Raw genomic sequence first — 19033 nt, forward strand, 5'->3', positions numbered from 1 at the left:
TGCTCCAACTACTCCCAATTTCTATTTCTGATCAAACATATTTTTGTCTAGATTTGGTTTGTTTTTAATAAACTGAGCAGAAAACAATCAAAACCATTTCAAAAGCAAGGAAATAGTGGAACACATTTTGACACCACAAAACACCTTTGACAACTTTCTCCCTGCAATTTCTCCAAATCGTTTTTTGTCACTTAAATTTGAACAGCCCCATATGTTTGCACTTGATTTAACTTAGCTTCACATGCTCTAAGTTTTACGTTTCCATCAACATATTTCCTAGTATGTGAACCCAACCACAGTAGAGCAGTGATGCAGCTTCATTTGGTATGTATCGGGTTTCCAGAAAAACAGAACAAGGAAGCAAGTGCAACTAATCAAATTCATTTGGAAAAGGACTAACAGCAAACCTGAGAGTCTCTATGTTCTGTGAACATTCATTGCTAGAAACCTGGAAATAACCAAGATCATAATTCTGCACTCAAAGCTTGTGGCAAGAGGATGTTCAATTGAATGCATCAATATCTGTACTGGGTTAATGTTCTCAACTGGTATTTGAGTATTAGAGTGAAGATGTTCTCAATATTAGGCAGCACCTGCCATTTTTATTTCTGTACGGCAGCATTTTAGCCACATTTCACATTCTGTTCAAGTTTAGATTTGAACGAGTCGGAGAATACGTTCTGCAGTACTTCAAGGTTAACCGTAGACATGTTCATCAGCACCTCATCTGCATTAACTCAAGTTGATGCAAAATGAACCAAACTTATTCACATGTTCAACTTTTATTTGATGTGCTCAACTGCTCGAAATAACAGTATCAGATATTTACAGTCAAACAAACCAATGGAATGTCAATAAATAAACACAAATGCAGTCAAACTTGAGGTACAAAAACCTGACACTTTAACAACTGAAATATAAAGTCCTAAAATAGGAATGATCTGAACTTAAAGGTGTCAGTGGGAATAGAAACAAGTGGTGACATTCCAAGATCATTTACAACATTTAGGTTTGAACTGTACAATAACCTATTTTTTTTTTTAAACGTTAATGGCAAACAGGAGGGCGCTTAGTCCACTTCTTCCATTCTGGATGCATCATCGTCGCCTTCAAGAGGAGGCATGTCTTCGGTGGGAGCAGAGGTGGCGTCATCAGTTGTTGTGTCGTCCTCATCGATACCTGAAAGAGGAACTTCAATGAATTACTGCAATCTACCCACTGGCTTCCATGTCGTGTAATAATTTAGTGACACATACCAAGACCAAGCTTGATCATTCGGTAGATGCGGTTAGCGTGTGTCTGGGGGTCCTCCAGTGTGAAACCTGAGGACAGCAGGGCGGTCTCAAACAGAAGGATGACCAGGTCTTTCACGGACTTGTCGTTTTTGTCAGCCTCTGCCTTCTGCCGCAGAGTCTCCATGATGGGATGGTCAGGATTGATCTCAAGGTGCTTCTTGGCGGCCATGTAACCCATGGTTGAGTTGTCCCTCAGCGCCTGAGCTTTCATGATCCTCTCCATGTTGGCTGTCCAGCCATAGGTGCTGGTGACGATGCAGCAGGGAGAAGAAACCAGGCGGTTGGAGACTGTGACCTGTGCAGGGATGCAACAATAATGTTAAGCGCTTTATTATAGATAAGAGCCAAACAACACTTTTGGTTTTCTTTTGGCATCTCACTGCTCACCTTCTCCACTTTTTTCTCCAAGATGTCCTTCATGATCTTGCAGAGGTTCTCAAATTGAGCCTTCTTCTCCTCCTGCTTCTTCTTCTCCTCCTCATCCTCAGGCAGCTCCAGGCCTTCCTTTGTTACTGAAACCAGGTTCTTTCCCTCAAACTCCTTCAGCTGCTGGACACAATACTCGTCAATAGGCTCGATCATGTAGATGACCTCCAGGCCAGCTTTGCGAAGACGCTCCACGAAAGCAGAGTTGGCCACTTGGTCCTTGGTTTCACCTGCAAGAGAGACACCGCAACGCTTGTAAATTTGCAAAAAGATTCTATATTTTTCTAAATCTTATTCGTAGGTGGTTTTAAGACCAAAAATACACTCACCTGTGATGTAGTAGATGTGCTTCTGGTTGTCCTTCATGCGTGTGACATAGTCTTTGAGGGAAACCATCTCATCTCCAGAGGCTGAGGTGTAGTAGCGCAGCAGCTCAGACAGCTTCTTCCTGTTCTGGGAGTCCTCATGGATGCCAAGCTGCAGAAAAGCAGCCCAGCTATTAGCATCCGGCACTTGGAGACCGCTTCCACTTAAGACTTTCAGTCAAGAAAAATGGCAACATTTTCTAAAAGCACACAGACTCGTACCTTAATGTTCTTGGAGAACTGCTCGTAGAACTTCTTGTAGTTGTCCTTATCTTCAGACAGTTCTGTGAACAGTTCCAGGCACTTCTTGACTAGATTCTTGCGGATCACCTTTAGGATCTTGCTCTGCTGCAGCATCTCTCTTGAGATATTCAGGGGCAGATCCTCAGAGTCCACCACCCCTCTGATGAAATCTAACAAGGAAGACAACTTCGTTCTTACACCTGCACTATTCCAGTTGGTTAACTTTAGAGCAAGCCTGTAGTATAAAAATACTTACTGAGATACTCTGGGATGAGCTCGTCACAGTTGTCCATGATGAACACCCTGCGCACGTAGAGCTTGATGTTATTCTTCTTCTTTTTGTTTTCGAACAGGTCGAAGGGGGCACGGCGAGGCACGAAGAGAAGAGCACGGAACTCTAGCTGGCCCTCAACCGAGAAGTGCTGTTCGGGGTGAAAGGTTGCAAGTTATTTTGGTGACGATTTAAAAAAACAAAACAAGTTTTTTTTTTTTTTTAAACACTAAAACTGAGATGTACCTTGACCGCCAGGTGGTCCTCCCAGTCATTGGTGAGGCTCTTGTAGAACTCTCCATACTCCTCATTGGTGATGTCATCTGGGTTGCGGGTCCAGAGGGGTTTTGTCTTGTTCAGCTCCTCCTGGTCGATGTACTTCTCCTTGATCTTCTTCTTCTTCTTCTTTTTGTCTGAAGATTTGTCATGGTCGTCATCCTCATCTGATCCGACGTCTTCGATCTCAGGTTTGTCCTCATCCTTCTCTTCCTCTTTCTCCTTGTCCTTCTCCTTGTCTTTCTCCTCCTCCTCAGCCTCGTCGTCACTCACCTCCTTGTCCCGCTCCTTCTCCACCTGGCACGTGCAAAATTAATTCGAAAAGGAGTTTGTTAATACGTGTACAATAAAAAAAATGAAAAGATGATGAAGCAGCAGCATCAACCTATATTATGTGAAATATTGTAGATGCTTACAAAGAGTGTGATGGGATAGCCAATGAACTGCGAGTGCTTCTTTACAATCTCTTTGACTCGTCTTTCCTCCAGATATTCTGTCTGGTCCTCCTTCAGATGCAGGATCACCTTAGTTCCACGGCCCAGCGGTTCAGCTGTACAGCAGAACAACAAGTCAGTTCATGTTGCATTTAAGTCACTACATAAGCATCTATCCTTTGTGTTAAAGTAACTTACTGTTGTCTAATCTAACTGTGAACGAGCCTCCTGCAGAGGATTCCCAGGCATACTGCTCGTCATCATTGTGCTTGGTGATGACTGTGACCTTCTCAGCGACCAGGTACGCCGAGTAGAAACCCACACCGAACTGACCGATCATGGAGATGTCAGCTCCAGCCTGCAGAGCCTCCATGAAAGCTTTGGTCCCAGACTTTGCAATAGTGCCCAGGTTGTTGATCAGGTCGGCCTTGGTCATGCCGATGCCCGTGTCGGTCAGGGTCAAAGTGCGCTCCTCTTTGTTGGGCTTGATTTCGATTTTGAGTTCTTTGCCAGACTCGAGCTTGGAGGGGTCGGTAAGACTTTCATACCGGATTTTGTCCAAGGCCTGTTGAGAGGTCGACAAGTTAGCAATATCCTTTTTTTTCTCTCTCTTAAGTGACGTTACAACCATTTCATTTCATTTGACAGGAAATTGAAGGCAAACTTACATCTGAGGAGTTGGAGATAAGCTCTCTGAGAAAAATCTCTTTGTTGGAATAGAATGTGTTAATAATCAGGGACATCAGCTGAGCAATTTCAGCCTGGAATGCAAAGGTCTCCGTCTCTTCCTCCATTGGTTGATCATGTAGTTCAGGCATCTAAATGAAAATGACAGATACAAGCTTTAAGTAAAAGTAATAATTTTGCAAAAACACAATTTAAAATGCTGTAAACTTTTGTCAAAAATAATTGAAAATGCAAAGCAAAAAAAAACAACTAAGGTATAGCATTATTTAAATGTAAACAAGGAAACATTGTTGAATTTATGAATAAATTTACAGATTTCAAGATTTTTGAACAACACCAATAATTTTTGGTTATCAATTCACATTTATATACCACTACTTCTTTGTTTTTATGTTGTGTCGTCTGATGTTACTTTCTTTGCGTTATTTGTTCAAAATAAAGTACGTTTTGAAACAAGAAAAAAAAAATTTGTATGTCGTCACTTTTGGAGACAGCTGGCCTGACAGACTGTCCAGTTCAACCCTGCAACTCAATCTAAACCACCTGCTTATACTTGTCATCCCAATTCCTATACTTTGCAATCACATGTGACTGTGTAGACACTTTTTAATCATTCAGTGTTCTAACAATATTTTGATTTCTCTCATAATTAATTTCCTCCATGATGTAAAAAGGACTTGACAGGAGCACGTGGTTTCCAGTGCTAGCTCCGAGAAGAGCAGCGGCGCCCCCTGCAGGATTCGTGGAAGAAACGCAGCGTTCTAGAAGCTACCAAAGATGCAAGGAGTTCAGCAGCCTCCATGATCGAAAAGCCCCTCCTTCTAATCACAATGGATGACATCCCTGAGCTAAACTGTAAGCCTTAATGCTGGAAGCAGGACTGAACATTGGCAGAGTACAAAATTAAAAATATTTCGGAGAAAATAAAAAAAGTGCACAAAGAAGCCACCGTGTGAGGAGGCTGCAGCGTTTAGACATAATTGTTCCCCCTTTTAGCCTTCACAAGTCTCAATTTTAGAGGTAAAACGAGACGTTTATTTTAGCAAGAGTCTATTTGCTCACATACATTGATATCATTTTAGAGGCTTCATTCGGTAAACTGGAAGCGTTGCCGTAATGTCAATAATCAAGCTCCAGTTAAATTAACACTAGGAAACGGTCACGATTAACGGCTGTGTGGTTTATTAAGAGTAGTCCTCATCATGGGGGAGATTTAATAAAGATCTTCTCCATTTACCTTGGTCCTCCAACGTGTGTCGAGGGCTCCGGAATGAGAAGTGTCCTGGTCGTTCCCGTGCGCTGCTACTCCGTCTGGTGAAGTATCTGCCTGCACCTGGTGGCTGTGCGGCTTTTGTAGTCTCTCAGAGCGTTCGAGAAAATCCTAACTGAGAGCTTCCAGAACCGTCTGGAATGCTCTGAGGTGCTTGCAGCTGATTGGTCGGCTGAAATGTCAATCAATGCATGCGCCCGCCCGTCTTTCCATTTCTGGCAGAAGGGGGCGGTGTCGAGGCGGAGCAGAGGTTTGTTCAGGGAAGAAGGCACGTGTGATCAGGAACGAGAACTTACCATGCTGGGTTTCACTGAAGATTCCAGAAGGTTCAATTTAAAAAAGAGGATATCGATGGAGAAAATGAAACCTTCTTTCTTACATTATAAAATCTGAAGCTGTAAAACCAGTTTTGTTTGTGTAAAACGCAGGGGGGCTAATTAAATCGCTTATAATAAAAATCGTCATATGTAAAAAAAAAAGCTGCAGGATTTATTTACATATTCATTTTATTATAAATTTTAAAGCTTTACATATAAAATGTAACAATTACAAAAAGAGGAATAAGTCAACATCTATTGACTCGACTCTTGTGTTCTCAAAAGGTCTAAATAAATATATTAGAATGAGGACTAACACACATTATGGTCTGCATTACTAAAAACAAACTTGTCAAGTTGACACTCTTCAAAAACAAATTTGAGGTAAAGAAAAAGTCATCTTAGAAAGCAATAGCACTTACAAAAAGTAAAAACTAGGTAAGAACAGTATTTTTAGTCAACTTCTTCCATTCTTGATGTGTCATCATCTCCTTCTAGGACTGGCATGTCTTCATCAGCTGGCTGAATGAGGTCTTCAACTGCTGAGTCATCATCATCAATTCCTACAATAAAATATAGTAATGAGCGATGTCGTCATAAATATATAATTTAAGAATAGGTCTGATTATGTTTATTCAAATAGTCAACAAAATAAAAACCTACCAAGACCAAGTTTGATCATTCTGTAGATGCGATTTGCATGAGTTTGGGGGTCTTCCAGTGTAAAACCTGAGGATAGCAGGGCGGTCTCAAATAGGAGGATGACCAGATCCTTCACGGCCTTATCATTCTTGTCTGCCTCTGCCTTCTCCCTCAGTGTCTCAATGATTGGATGCAAAGGGTTAATCTCAAGGTGTTTCTTGGCTGTCATGTAACCCATGGTTGAGTTGTCCCTCAGGGCCTGCGACTTCATGATCCTTTCCATGTTGGCTGTCCAGCCATAGGTGCTGGTGACGATGCAGCAGGGAGAGGCAACCAAGCGGTTGGAAACCACAACCTGTATGTGAGAGGTTTTGTGTTACTGCAATGCTCAATTATAGCTGGGTCTTTGTCATTGTTAACACAGTAGTTTTGACATTTCAGAAAGCGGTTACCTTTTCAATTTTCTTGTCAAGGATATCCTTCATAATCTTGCAAAGATTCTCAAATTTATTTTTGAGCTCCTCGTGCTTCTTCTTCTCATCTTCGTCTTCTGGAAGTTCCAGACCTTCTTTGGTCACAGAGACCAGGTTCTTTCCATCATATTCCTTCAGCTGCTGGACACAATACTCGTCAATAGGTTCGATCATATAGATGACCTCTAGGCCAGCTTTGCGAAGACGCTCCACAAAGGCAGAGTTGGCCACTTGATCTTTGGTTTCACCTGTAAAAGTTGTTGGAGATTCATTTAATCAACATGCTTTTTCAGAAGTTGATTAGATAAATTGACACTTTGATGAAGAACTAACCAGTGATGTAGTAGATGTGCTTCTGGTTGTCCTTCATACGAGAGACATAGTCTTTGAGGGAAACCATCTCATCTCCAGAGGATGAGGTATAGTAGCGCAGCAAATCGGACAGTTTCTTTCTATTTTGGGAGTCCTCATGGATACCAAGCTGAAATATGGAATGATCTATTACTGCCTGTTACACGTCACATTTTAATACAACTTGGACATGAATTTAACTCAGAAGAATGAGCCAACCTTAATGTTCTTGGAGAACTGCTCGTAGAACTTCTTGTAGTTGTCCTTATCTTCAGACAGTTCTGTAAACAGTTCCAAGCACTTCTTGACTAGATTCTTGCGGATCACCTTCAGGATCTTGCTCTGCTGCAGCATCTCTCTAGAGATGTTCAGGGGCAGATCCTCAGAGTCCACAACACCCTTGATGAAATCTAAAGGTAGGAGGTATACAGTGTTCTATTAATAATCCACATGCAGACAAAATGTAGATATCAAAGGACAGAGATAAGAATAATTCATGTGTGGGCAGAAAATGGTCACTTACTGAGATACTCTGGTATCAGCTCCTCACAGTTGTCCATGATGAAGACCCTCCGGACATAAAGCTTGATGTTGTTTCTCTTCCTCTTGTTTTCAAAAAGGTCAAAGGCAGCTCTCCTTGGTACAAAGAGCAAAGCACGGAACTCCAACTGACCTTCCACTGAGAAATGCTGAAGTTTTAAAATGGAATATACATTTTCATTAGCTTTATACACTAATAATTATGAATATTGACTAATCATTTTGAACTCTCATTGTTAGCTTACCTTGACAGCCAGGTGGTCCTCCCAGTCGTTGGTGAGACTCTTGTAAAACTCTCCGTACTCTTCATTGGTGATGTCATCTGGGTTGCGGGTCCAGATAGGCTTGGTCTTGTTCAGCTCTTGAGCATCAATGTACTTTTCCTTGACCTTCTTCTTCCTCTTGTTCTGGCCATCCTTGGAGTCTTCATCTTCATCGGAGCCTACATCCTCAATCTTTGGTTTGTCCTTGTTCTCTGCTGCGTCTTTCTCAACTTCCTCTTCCTTCTCTCCCTCTTCAAGGTCCACTTCCTTCTCTCTTGTCTTCTCCACCTTCAACGGATCAGAAGTTTGATTACTATTTTCTTAGATTTATGTTCACATTTTCAGTGCTCATTAATGGCTAACAATTGATTCTAATGTAAAATGACTTACAAAAAGTGTAATAGGATAGCCGATGAACTGTGAGTGTTTCTTGACTACTTCTTTGACGCGTTTTTCCTCACAGTATTCCGTCTGATCTTCTTTAAGGTGAAGAATAACTTTTGTTCCTCTTCCCAGGGGCTCCCCTGAAAATGAAATCAAGTTGACTTTAAGCCACAGGAAAGAAAAAAAGTTATATTTGCTTATGTTAATTAAAGCTAAAGTATCGTCAGTAAAATACTAAATCATACCATTGTCAGGCCGGACTGTAAATGAACCACCAGCAGCAGACTCCCACACGTACTGCTCATCATCATTGTGCTTTGTGATCACTGTGACTTTCTCAGCTACCAAGTATGCAGAGTAGAAACCCACACCGAACTGACCAATCATGGAGATGTCAGCTCCTGCCTGCAGAGCCTCCATGAAAGCTTTGGTGCCGGACTTGGCGATGGTGCCCAGGTTGTTAATTAGGTCGGCTTTGGTCATGCCGATGCCCGTGTCAATCAGGGTCAAGGTGCGAGCATGCAGGTCAGGCCGGATTTCAATCTTCAGCTCTTTGCAAGACTCAAGTCTGCTGGGGTCTGTCAAGCTTTCATATCTAATTTTATCCAAGGCCTGTCCGGAGGAGAAAATGCTGTTAAATCGTTGTTGAGTTCATAAATATAATGGATCATGTACGTTTTTAGTTTTCTTACATCTGAGGAGTTGGAGATGAGCTCACGAAGGAAGATTTCTTTGTTTGAGTAGAAGGTGTTAATAATGAGGGACATGAGCTGAGCGATCTCAGCCTGGAAGGCAAAGGTCTCCACTTCCTCCTCCATAACGTGTCCAGCTTTCTCTGGCATCTAAAGTAGGGCAGATGTATTAATTTAAAAAAAAAAAGATTTTATATCGTATATTTCGGTAGTATAGTTTTTTTATTTATGTTTCCGGTTTTACTAGTCTGTGCTATCTAGATGTGTTTTACTACTGCTACAAAATACTTTGACATGGCCACATGGCTTACATGTGGTGGCTAATGGTTGATGAGCATATGCTCAAGCTGTCAGTCAAAGACTTGGCAAGAGGGTGGAGCTCTAGTCCTTTCCTATCCCCCAATGGGTTTACTTTATAATCCAACTAAATTTTTTTATAGAAACTAAATACTTACTGCAAATCATGTTACTATACAATAATGTGAACATACTGCATTTACTATGTGGGCCAGGCAGGCAGCTTCTTGTGAATAATTGTTCCACTGACTAGCAGCTGCTCTCTGGGTCAGGGTCACCCTGCATGCCATGTGCTCCATTCACATTACAGTTCTATAAAAAATCTTGAGGCAAAAGGGCTCTGCTTCTGCCATTTAAAAGGGAACAGATACTAAAATGCAAACACTATCATTTCGCTTTAAATTGTCAGTACTTCCCATTATACAACTATAACCACTCTCATCTTGTGAAATTTGTTCAAGTCTTACCTTAATTAAAATTGTCGGTTCTTTTCTTCAAGCGAATCGTCAAACTGACCGCTTTTCTTGTCTTTTCTTCTCAAAGAATTAAAAGTCTGTGCTTCGCTGCTGCTCCTGTGAGGAGTCAAGTCTGTCTTGATGCGTGTTCGCGTGAGTGTCCTTTGACTCTATGCAGACCACTAGGCCATGCTCACGTCTTTTTATACTTTAGGGGTGGTTTCTCGAAGCTACCCTTCGGAAGCTTCTAGAAAACATGTTCACAACTGTTGGTGAGAGGGGTTGAGGAAAGGCCGGGAAGGAAGGGGGAGTCAGGAAGAGAGAGCCCTAATGTTACTGTGCCCTTATAGGGCAGCAGAGTCACAAGGAGTGCCTGTCACTCACAGTGAGAGCTTCCCAGATAGCTTGTCGGGCTGGTTGGCCCCACAACCTGGTGAACGCGTCATAGGTGTGTATTGCTCTTACTCCCACTTGCTCTAAGAAATGTCAATGAATTTGCCTACATAGGCAGTTTTTGGTGTATAAAATTTGGTGTAATTCACACACCTATTTTTAGGAGCTGGACAGACCCTATTATGTGGAACTCAGATAACGCAGTTACATTCATTTTTATAGATAGGCAGACAGATAGACAGACTGACTGTCAGATAAGCCACAGAAAATTGCTTATTGCGCCTCAAAGAATTTTTATAGAGAATTCATTCACTATAAAAATAGTAAATAAATTCTCAACAGTTGCTCAACAGCAACCTGATAAAGTTTAATGTTGGTCTCATCTGACTTCATGCATGTAATTTCACGTTTCTCTTATGGCGTGAAGTTTAAAACTGATTTCATAGGCCTTTTATTTTACCATAAACAATGATTTGCACATGATTTTCTGAACACAGTATATTTTATAATGGGTCATGAGTGGCATAGAGTAGCTGAATATACCACTTAGAAAATCGTGGAATACCCTGGAATAAATATTGTGCAACACAGAATAGTAAATCCACTTCAATCGGTAGCGTCTTGACGTGGCCAGTAGATGGCAGTATATTACACGTGCATCCGCTCTGTTATGTAATAGAAACGCTTCCAGCTGACTGGAGACCCTAGAAGCTGACTTTGTACCCGAATACGACGTGCTATCGCAATCGCTGCAAAAATGTTCCATTTTGAAAATTTTATAATTTTGGGAGATGATGAAATTATCTCCCAATAATATATGTATATATTTTCTGACAAGAAAGCAGATATATCCCAGCCAGCACACCTAGGTGGGCCCCATATGGGATATAAGTGGGCAGGCAATATGGGTCCCAAAAGGGTTTGTCCACGGTTTCCATGGTGGCCCCACATGGGTTTGCCCAAGTAGATTTTAATGGGTGCTAACTGGGTTTTCAGTGGGTCCCACATGGTTAACTCACATGAGGCCCATCTGTGGCCCACTAGGGTGCTGTCAAGAATATTTACGTGGGTCCCAATTGGGTCTGAACTGGGCTAGAATATGGGTACCAAGTGGGTTTGTCCACGGTTTCCATGGTGGCCCCACATGGGTTTGCCCAAGTAAATCTTTATGGGTGCTGACTGGGTTTTCAGTGGGTCCCACATGGTTAACTCACATGAGGCCCATCTGTGGCCCACTAGGGTGCTGTCAAGAATATTTACGTGGGTCCCAATTGGGTCTGAACTGGGCTAGAATATGGGTACCAAGTGGGTTTGTCCACGGTTTCCATGGTGGCCCCACATGGGTTTGCCCAAGTAAATCTTTATGGGTGCTGACTGGGTTTTCAGTGGGGCCCATGTGGTTAACTCACATGAGGCCCATCTGTGGCCCACTAGGGTGCTGTCAGGAATATTTACCTGGGTCCCAATTGGGTCTTAACTGGGCTAGAATATGGGTACCAAGTGGGTTTGTCCACGGTTTCCATGGTGGCCCCACATGGGTTTGCCCAAGTAGATTTTAATGGGTGCTGACTGGGTTTTCAGTGGGTCCCACATGGTTAACTCACATGAGGCCCATCTGTGGCCCACTAGGGTGCTGTCAGGAATATTTATGTGGGTACCAATTGGGTCTGAACTGGGCTAGAATATGGGTACCAAGTGGGTTTGTCCACGGTTTCCATGGTGGCCCCACATGGGTTTGCCCAAGTAGATTTTATGGGTGCTGACTGGGTTTTCAGTGGGTCCCACATGGTTAACTCACATGAGGCCCATCTGTGGCCCACTAGGGTGCTGTCAAGAATATTTACGTGGGTCCCAATTGGGTCTGAACTGGGCTAGAATATGGGTACCAAGTGGGTTTGTCCACAGTTTCCATGGTGGCCCCACATGGGTTTGCCCAAGTAGATTTTAATGGGTGCTGACTGGGCTTTCAGTGGGTCCCACATGGTTAACTTACATGAGGCCCATCTGTGGCCCACTAGGGTGCTGTCAGGAATATTTACCTGGGTCCCAATTGGGTCTGAACTGGGCTAGAATATGGGTAACAAGTGGGTTTGTCCACGGTTTCCATGGTGGCCCCACATGGGTTTGCCCAGGTTGATTTCAATGGGTGCTGACTGGGCTTTCAGCGGGACCCAGATGCCTTAATCCTGTAGGAACAATTCTCATCTAACCTGGATGTGAATTACATTCATAGATATGCAATCTTGATCAACAATCCAAAGTCTAGCTTAAAACGTGTTCAAATAAAAAATAAAAAAAAAGAGATGAAAAATTTATTTTGCTCAAGGCTTTTATTTAGTAATTTAAAATATTGTCAGGAGTTATTTTTTACCTCACTACAGCAATTATTAGAACTTCATTAATACTCAGGGAATGGTGCCACAAAAAGAAATCTGCAATTATTCACGACATCTTTGAAAATAACAGAAGCTAGTTTACTATAACAAACTTATAAACAGATCTATAAATATATATCTATAGATGCACACAAATAAAGACACCTACATATTTTCCTACAGGTCTATAAATGTATACATCTAAATACTATCTATATAACTTTATACACGTATATTCACATTGATACACACAATGTGAATATACACACCTATATAGATCTTTCACAATACATTTTTGTTAAACATTTTTAAAAATAACCTACATGCCATATGCATGCTTAAATTTGAAATCTCTCATACTTTACTGAAACTGTCCATCTTGAAAGACCTCCTCAACCTGAGTTTGAACTGGCAGTCTCTCTAGTCTATTTCCACTTCCACTCGGGCTCCAGTAAACCACTTCGAGAGTCTTTGCTGTATGCTTGTGTGATTCTGTAGATGGATAATTCTTTTAAGTCCCCTGAAATAACAAGCAAAGGTAGAAATTGTATTAGTGTTTCATTTTAGCACAATGTAACATTCATGAGATTTGCATCTCCCCCTTCATGGGGCAAAAATGCTTGCAGAGATATGCCATAATCAAAAGGACTCTTGAGTCATCATTATTATGTACAGAAACTATAGTCTTACTGTAAATTTAAAATATATCCATCTATATAAATCAACTAATAGGTTCTATCGTGGTTTTGTGGTTATTTTAATATTGTTTGAAATGCAAACAATATTACCTTCAAATTTTTAAGTTCTTAACAACAGTGAAAGAATACTGTTCAAATAAAACCAAAAATTGAAGACTCAATTTTTAACCTAAAAACATTACTAAAAATAACAAACAAAAGCATAAAACAACCAAAATAAATTAACATATGTTTAAGAAAGAAAAGTGAAAAAAAAAAGTTACTCTGACAATAAAAACTGATATTTACCATACAAAACATCAAAGAGACGCAGGTCCAAGAGCTTGTTTCCCATGTTGGCCAAAAAGGTTGAACTGGACTTCCAGTTCATGGGACATGAGGAATCGCACAGCTGGTTGTATTGTGTCATCTAAGGATGCTCCTCCAATTTCTGTAGCCATGGCAACCTTAAGTACAATGACAATAACAGGACATTTTGTTTTTGTTCATCAGTTTGTCATTATATCACTCTTATGTGCTTAATTTCACTAACATATTAATCTACCTTTTCAAATCATTATAAAGTGATCTTCACACGCTGATCCTCTTGAAGCCTGCAAAAATATATATTTTATGAGTGCAATATAACATTTAGACTTTTCAAAAAATAAAAAAAATTAAGGCAAAACAGCCTTTGTATAGATTAACTACTGAAGCCTTATATTGTAAACACTGAACAGTTTTGCAATTATCCTAATTTCTTTGTTAACGTGACAGGACTAAGACAGTAGTATTACTCTTAGAGAAGTTTAGAAAATCACTATAAATGTAACTAATAAAGCCTAAAACATTTCACATATAAAAAAATTAGAGCTACAATTAAATATAAGTACATTTCACATAACTGCTAGCTAAATATTGCAAAAATATCAAAAAGAATTTCTTCATCTTTCAATATTTGTTTCAGGCTTGGCCACTGATTGACATGATGGGTTTCAATTTACGGACCCACATGCAGTAACCACACGTTGGATAGGGATGAGTGAGTGATTTATTTACAACAGGACAAAATAAAATCTATTTCCTGGACATCAGCGGAAGGGTGAGGACCACTCGACCAGGTTGGCCTGAAACGAGAACTTAGTTATGACGGGCTTAGAATGACTGATCGGAGGGGAAACAGGAACAGGCTTACTTCGGTGCGGGTCTTTCGAGGCGTGGTGTGAGATGCCAGGTTCCTGAGAGAGGGTGTGCAGCGGTTCCGAAGGTAAATGCGAGGTGGGAATGGAAGAGAGCTGGAAGCTCGAAGGGTGGAGTGGAGGCAGTGGAATCGGCGGAGCGAGCACGCAGGTATTCACTGGTGAGTTCTCGAATGAGGCGACAAAACCCCTAGGATCGAACAAACACAGAGACCAGGTGACTTCTAGTAGACACAGAAACGTTCTCAGAAAACTGTTCACAACAGGAGAGGCCAGAGTGACTACCGGTGTATGCAACCATCTAGCATACACCAGTAGAATCTTCAGCCAATCTAGCGTAGACTGAAGATTCTGCTGCTCCTCCACCTGTGCCAAGCTCCACGGGCTCCTCACAAAGATCCTCGCTGAAATAAGATGCGACACTCACATACACACACAGGAACCCTGACACTGATGACTACTCTAGACCAACACAATAGCGGCAGATTGAAATAAACTATGACATAACAAAACGCTTTAAAGTGTCACACAACAATTAAAAAAAAGAATTTAAAAATATGAACTACAATGCCTTCATCCTATTTACAAAAAACCTTTTAGGCCCAATATACTGAAACCACATGGGCCCCATATAGTGTTCCCATTTCTGTCCCATGCCCAGTTAGCCCACGTTAATGCTGAATTGGGCCCATACATTTAACCCAATTGAGCCAACAATATGAGTCCCATTTCGGTTAACCTTTTGAGCCTCACGCAGTTGACCCAGATAAAACCCATGCCCTCTTATCATTACCTATATAGCCCAAAGCTAAACGATTCAATGCAGTTTTATTGAAAAAAACGACAATAATAATCTTGCATGGGTCCCAGCCAAACCAGCCTGAATCCATACATGAGACCCACCCATGCATGCTGATGTGACTGTGAGAAAGATTATTAAAAGCCCAAGTACATAGAATGAAAGCACAATAGTTACTCTTTTTAAATCATACAAATGGTTTTATTGTGTCCAGACACTTTGTAACAACCTCTGCTAGCAACATAGATTCTTCAGTGAACCGATTTCATTCTGCCTCGTTGGCGCTCAAATGAACCAATGGCAGCTCAACAAATAGAATGGCGGCGGTATTTGAAAATGGTTTGGCCCACAACGCTGCGTTTGAAATCGGTCTGCACTAAAATCTGCTTATTGTGTGTAGCTGTGTGTGTTAGCAATATCAGAAAAAGTATCACCCTAAAGAAAAGCAAAAATAACAATAACAATTAAGTCTCTTTTGGGATACTGTCGTCCGATTTGTTACGAGCAACAATTTTTTTAACAAGCGATTTAAAATCTCTCCCTAAAATTTGGTACTAGGTAAAACAGAAGAAATGTACTTACAGATTCTTTCGTAGATCAGCCAACAGGCAGACTCCGCGCCAACGGACTGATGAAGAGAACAGGCTTGATTTTGAAACCGCATATCCATCCGCGGGTCATTTTACGTTTTCCAAGAAACACAAGATTAATTTTTGAGAGTGCTACATCGGTTTAACAAATGTAAAACCGATGTAGCAAAAGTTCTCAATGTAAATAAATACATTTCGTTGTCCTCCTTATTCAAATATGTTTTGGAACTATTTTCTTCAGTGGATGTGTAAAGTGCCTACCGGTACTTCAATTCACCAACCTTTATTGGCAACGGTGCCTCAGAGCAAACAATGAACAAAAAGGTAATTGGAACCAAATGAATCATTAACAGAAATGTTACGTTTTTTATTTTTTATTTTTATTTATACTGATGACTTGGAAAATGTTTGCAAATATATGAAAAAACAGATGCTCAAAATTTTACTCTTGTCTCTCACTTACTAATGAGTTTTGTTTATTTTCTAAACATTTTGTGATATTTTTCACAATGGTCTGATCTGAACTATTTGTCCAAATAAAAATTTAAATCTTGCTGCGAACAGGCTGCAGTAAACTCTATGGATGTCTAAACATCCAATTGATAAAAAAATAAAAAAAAAATAACATAAAAAGTTATTATTAAAAATAAAACAAGGACTAAAGCTCAACCATGACCACTCTGTGCTTAATTTTGAGTAAGCACCAGAATATGAGTTTACGTATATATTTCAAACAGATTATTTCAAAAAAATGTTTTAAGACATTCAGACTGCAATAATAAAATGAAAAAAAAGTTAGGGGTTCAAAGTGTAGCAAGAGCAATACTGAACTGGCTTTTGCTTTGACATACAGTGAAAAGTTTGAAAGTGACAGGGTAACCACATTGTCGATTAAAATGTTCTACAATTTTGTCCCATTTAGACCATGAAAAAAAGTACTAGGGGCTACATTTTCCTGCCCAGGTCCAACCCATGTATGGTTAGCCCATGCTCATGTCATGTTAGTTTAATGTGGACAGCCCACATTGGGCTTCTCATGTGGGGCCCATGATACTGAAACCACATGGGCCCCAAATAGTGTTGCCCATTTCTGTCCCATTTCCAGTTAGCCCACATTGTTGCTGAATAGGGCCCATACATTTAGCCCAAATGGGCCAGCCCATAGGGGTCCCATTTTAGTTAACCATATGTGTCCCATGAGGTTTGCCCAGATAAAACCCATGACCACTCATTACCCATATGGCCTACTACAAACCCAAGGGGGGCCCACTCATGCGTACTGGCTTGGAGACTGGACTGGACTGTTCTAGCATAAAATAATAACATGAAAAATGTTAAGGGTTCAAAGTGTGGCTAGAGCAATACTGAACTGGTTTAAAAAAATAAAGCATTGTAGAATTATTTTTAATGTTTTAATATCCTGGTCCTCTGGAAGCCTAGTGTTTGTAAATGAGCCAGGCATAGATATCACACAGTGAACATGTTTTAGGTTCAAACATTAGGAAGACATGGATGTTCTGTTCTATCAGCAAAATATATCCTTGGGTGATCTCCAAGACGAGGTCACCTTCGTCCTGGAGACCTCGACAATGGTCAAGGTCACCAACCTTACTATCGTCGAGGTTTCCTACAAGGAAAAAAAAATTCTACAATTTACCTTACATCAACTCCATTAGAGGCCAGCTGAGTAACAATTGCCTTGGCAAAGACTATAAAGCTGACATCTCGGGTAATTCTTTCCAAGTTTTGAGAATCTTGCTCTTGCAGCTTTTGCTTTGACATACAGTCAAAATTTTGAAAGTGACAGGTTAACTACAGGGGTTGGACAATGAAACTGAAACACCTGGTTTTAGACCACAATAACTTATTAGCGTGGTGTAGGGCCTCCTTTTGAGGCCAATACAGCATCAATTCGTCTTGGACAAGTATGGGGCCAAGGGAATGCCATGATATGGCAGCCCACACCATCAATGATCCACCCCCATGCTTCACTCTGGCATACAACACTCTGGCTGGAATGCATCTTTGGGGCTTCTCCACACCGTAACTCTCCCGGATGTGGGGAAAACAGTAAAGGTAGACTCATCAGAGAACAATACATGTTTCACATTGTCCACAGCACAAGATTTTCGCTCCTTGCACCATTGAAACCGACGTTTGGCATTGATACGAGTGACCAAAAGTTTGGCTATAGCAGCCCGGCTGTGTATATTGACCATGTGGAGCTCCCGACGGACAGTTTTGGTGGAAACAGGAGAGTTGAGGTGCACATTTAATTCTACCGTGATTTGGGCACCGTGGTTTTATGTTTTTGGGATACAATCCGGGTTAGCACCCAAACATCTCTTTAAGACAGCTTCGTCTTGCATCCACAGTTAATCCTGTTAGATGTGGTTCGTCATTCTTGGTGGTATGCTGACATTACCCTGGATACTGTGGCTCTTGATAATCACAAAGACTTGCTGTCTTGGTGAACAATTTGCCCTCTTTTGAACTCCAGTATGTCCCAAATAATGTTATGTGCATTGCAATATTTTGAGCAAAACTGTGCTCTTACCCTGCTAATTGGACCTTCACACTCTGCTCTTACTGTTGCAATGTGCAATTCATGAAGATTGGCCACCAGGCTAGTCCAATTCAGGCATGAAACCTCCCACACTAAAATGAGAGGTGTTTCAGTTTCATTGTCCAACCCTGTACATTGTTCTACAATTTTGTCTCATTTAGCCCACTTAAAAAAGGACTGGGGTCTACATATCCACACCCAGGTCCAACCTGGGCGTGGATATGTACTGACCACACTGAACCCACAGTGGGTTCAGTGTGGTCAGCCCACATGGTCTCCCCATGTTGGGCCCGTGACATGAGCCCATGCTCATATCATGTGGGTTCAGTGTGGTCAGCCCACATGGTCTCCCCATGTTGGGCCCATGATACTGAAACCACATGGGCCCCACATACTGTTTTGCCCAGTACTATCCCATTCCCAGATAGCCCACTTAAAAAAGGACTGGGGCCCACATATCCACACCCAGGTCTAACCCATATATGGTCAGCCCATGCTGATGTCATGTGGGTTCAATGTGGTCTGCCCACATGGGCTTCCCATGTTGGGCCCATGATAACTAGAACCACATGGGCCCCATATACTGTTGCCCAGTACTATCCCATTCCCAGATAGCCCACTTAAAAAAGGACTGGGGCCCACATATCCACACCCAGGTCTAACCCATATATGGTCAGCCCATGCTGATGTCATGTGGGTTCAATGTGGTCTGCCCACATGGGCTTCCCATGTTGGGCCCATGATACTGAAACC

General features: G+C 41.3%; 2 protein-coding genes across 2 annotated transcripts; both read right to left on the reverse strand.

Moving 5' to 3' along the window:
- Positions 1-763: 763 nt before the first annotated feature.
- Positions 764-5402, reverse strand: hsp90aa1.2 (heat shock protein 90, alpha (cytosolic), class A member 1, tandem duplicate 2). Its single transcript, XM_055044412.1, has 11 exons — positions 5235-5402; positions 3979-4128; positions 3509-3875; positions 3293-3426; positions 2847-3173; positions 2586-2751; positions 2309-2499; positions 2051-2198; positions 1683-1951; positions 1257-1590; positions 764-1179 (listed from the first exon to the last, which is right to left on the reverse strand). The coding sequence occupies exons 2-11, from the start codon at positions 4126-4128 to the stop codon at positions 1070-1072; spliced, it is 2196 nt and encodes a 731-aa protein (XP_054900387.1). The 5' UTR covers positions 5235-5402; the 3' UTR covers positions 764-1069.
- Positions 5403-5755: 353 nt separating this feature from the next.
- hsp90aa1.1 (heat shock protein 90, alpha (cytosolic), class A member 1, tandem duplicate 1) lies at positions 5756-9957 on the reverse strand. Its single transcript, XM_055044413.1, has 11 exons — positions 9694-9957; positions 8930-9079; positions 8483-8849; positions 8244-8377; positions 7836-8141; positions 7574-7739; positions 7270-7460; positions 7033-7180; positions 6679-6947; positions 6248-6581; positions 5756-6147 (listed from the first exon to the last, which is right to left on the reverse strand). Exons 2-11 carry the CDS (start codon positions 9077-9079, stop codon positions 6038-6040), a joined length of 2175 nt encoding a protein of 724 aa, XP_054900388.1. The 5' UTR covers positions 9694-9957; the 3' UTR covers positions 5756-6037.
- Between the last annotated feature and the right edge of the window lie 9076 nt (positions 9958-19033).

This window comes from Poeciliopsis prolifica, unplaced genomic scaffold (assembly GCF_027474105.1).
Source record: "Poeciliopsis prolifica strain line A6 unplaced genomic scaffold, Auburn_PproV2 SCAFFOLD020, whole genome shotgun sequence".
Taxonomy (NCBI): domain Eukaryota; kingdom Metazoa; phylum Chordata; class Actinopteri; order Cyprinodontiformes; family Poeciliidae; genus Poeciliopsis; species Poeciliopsis prolifica.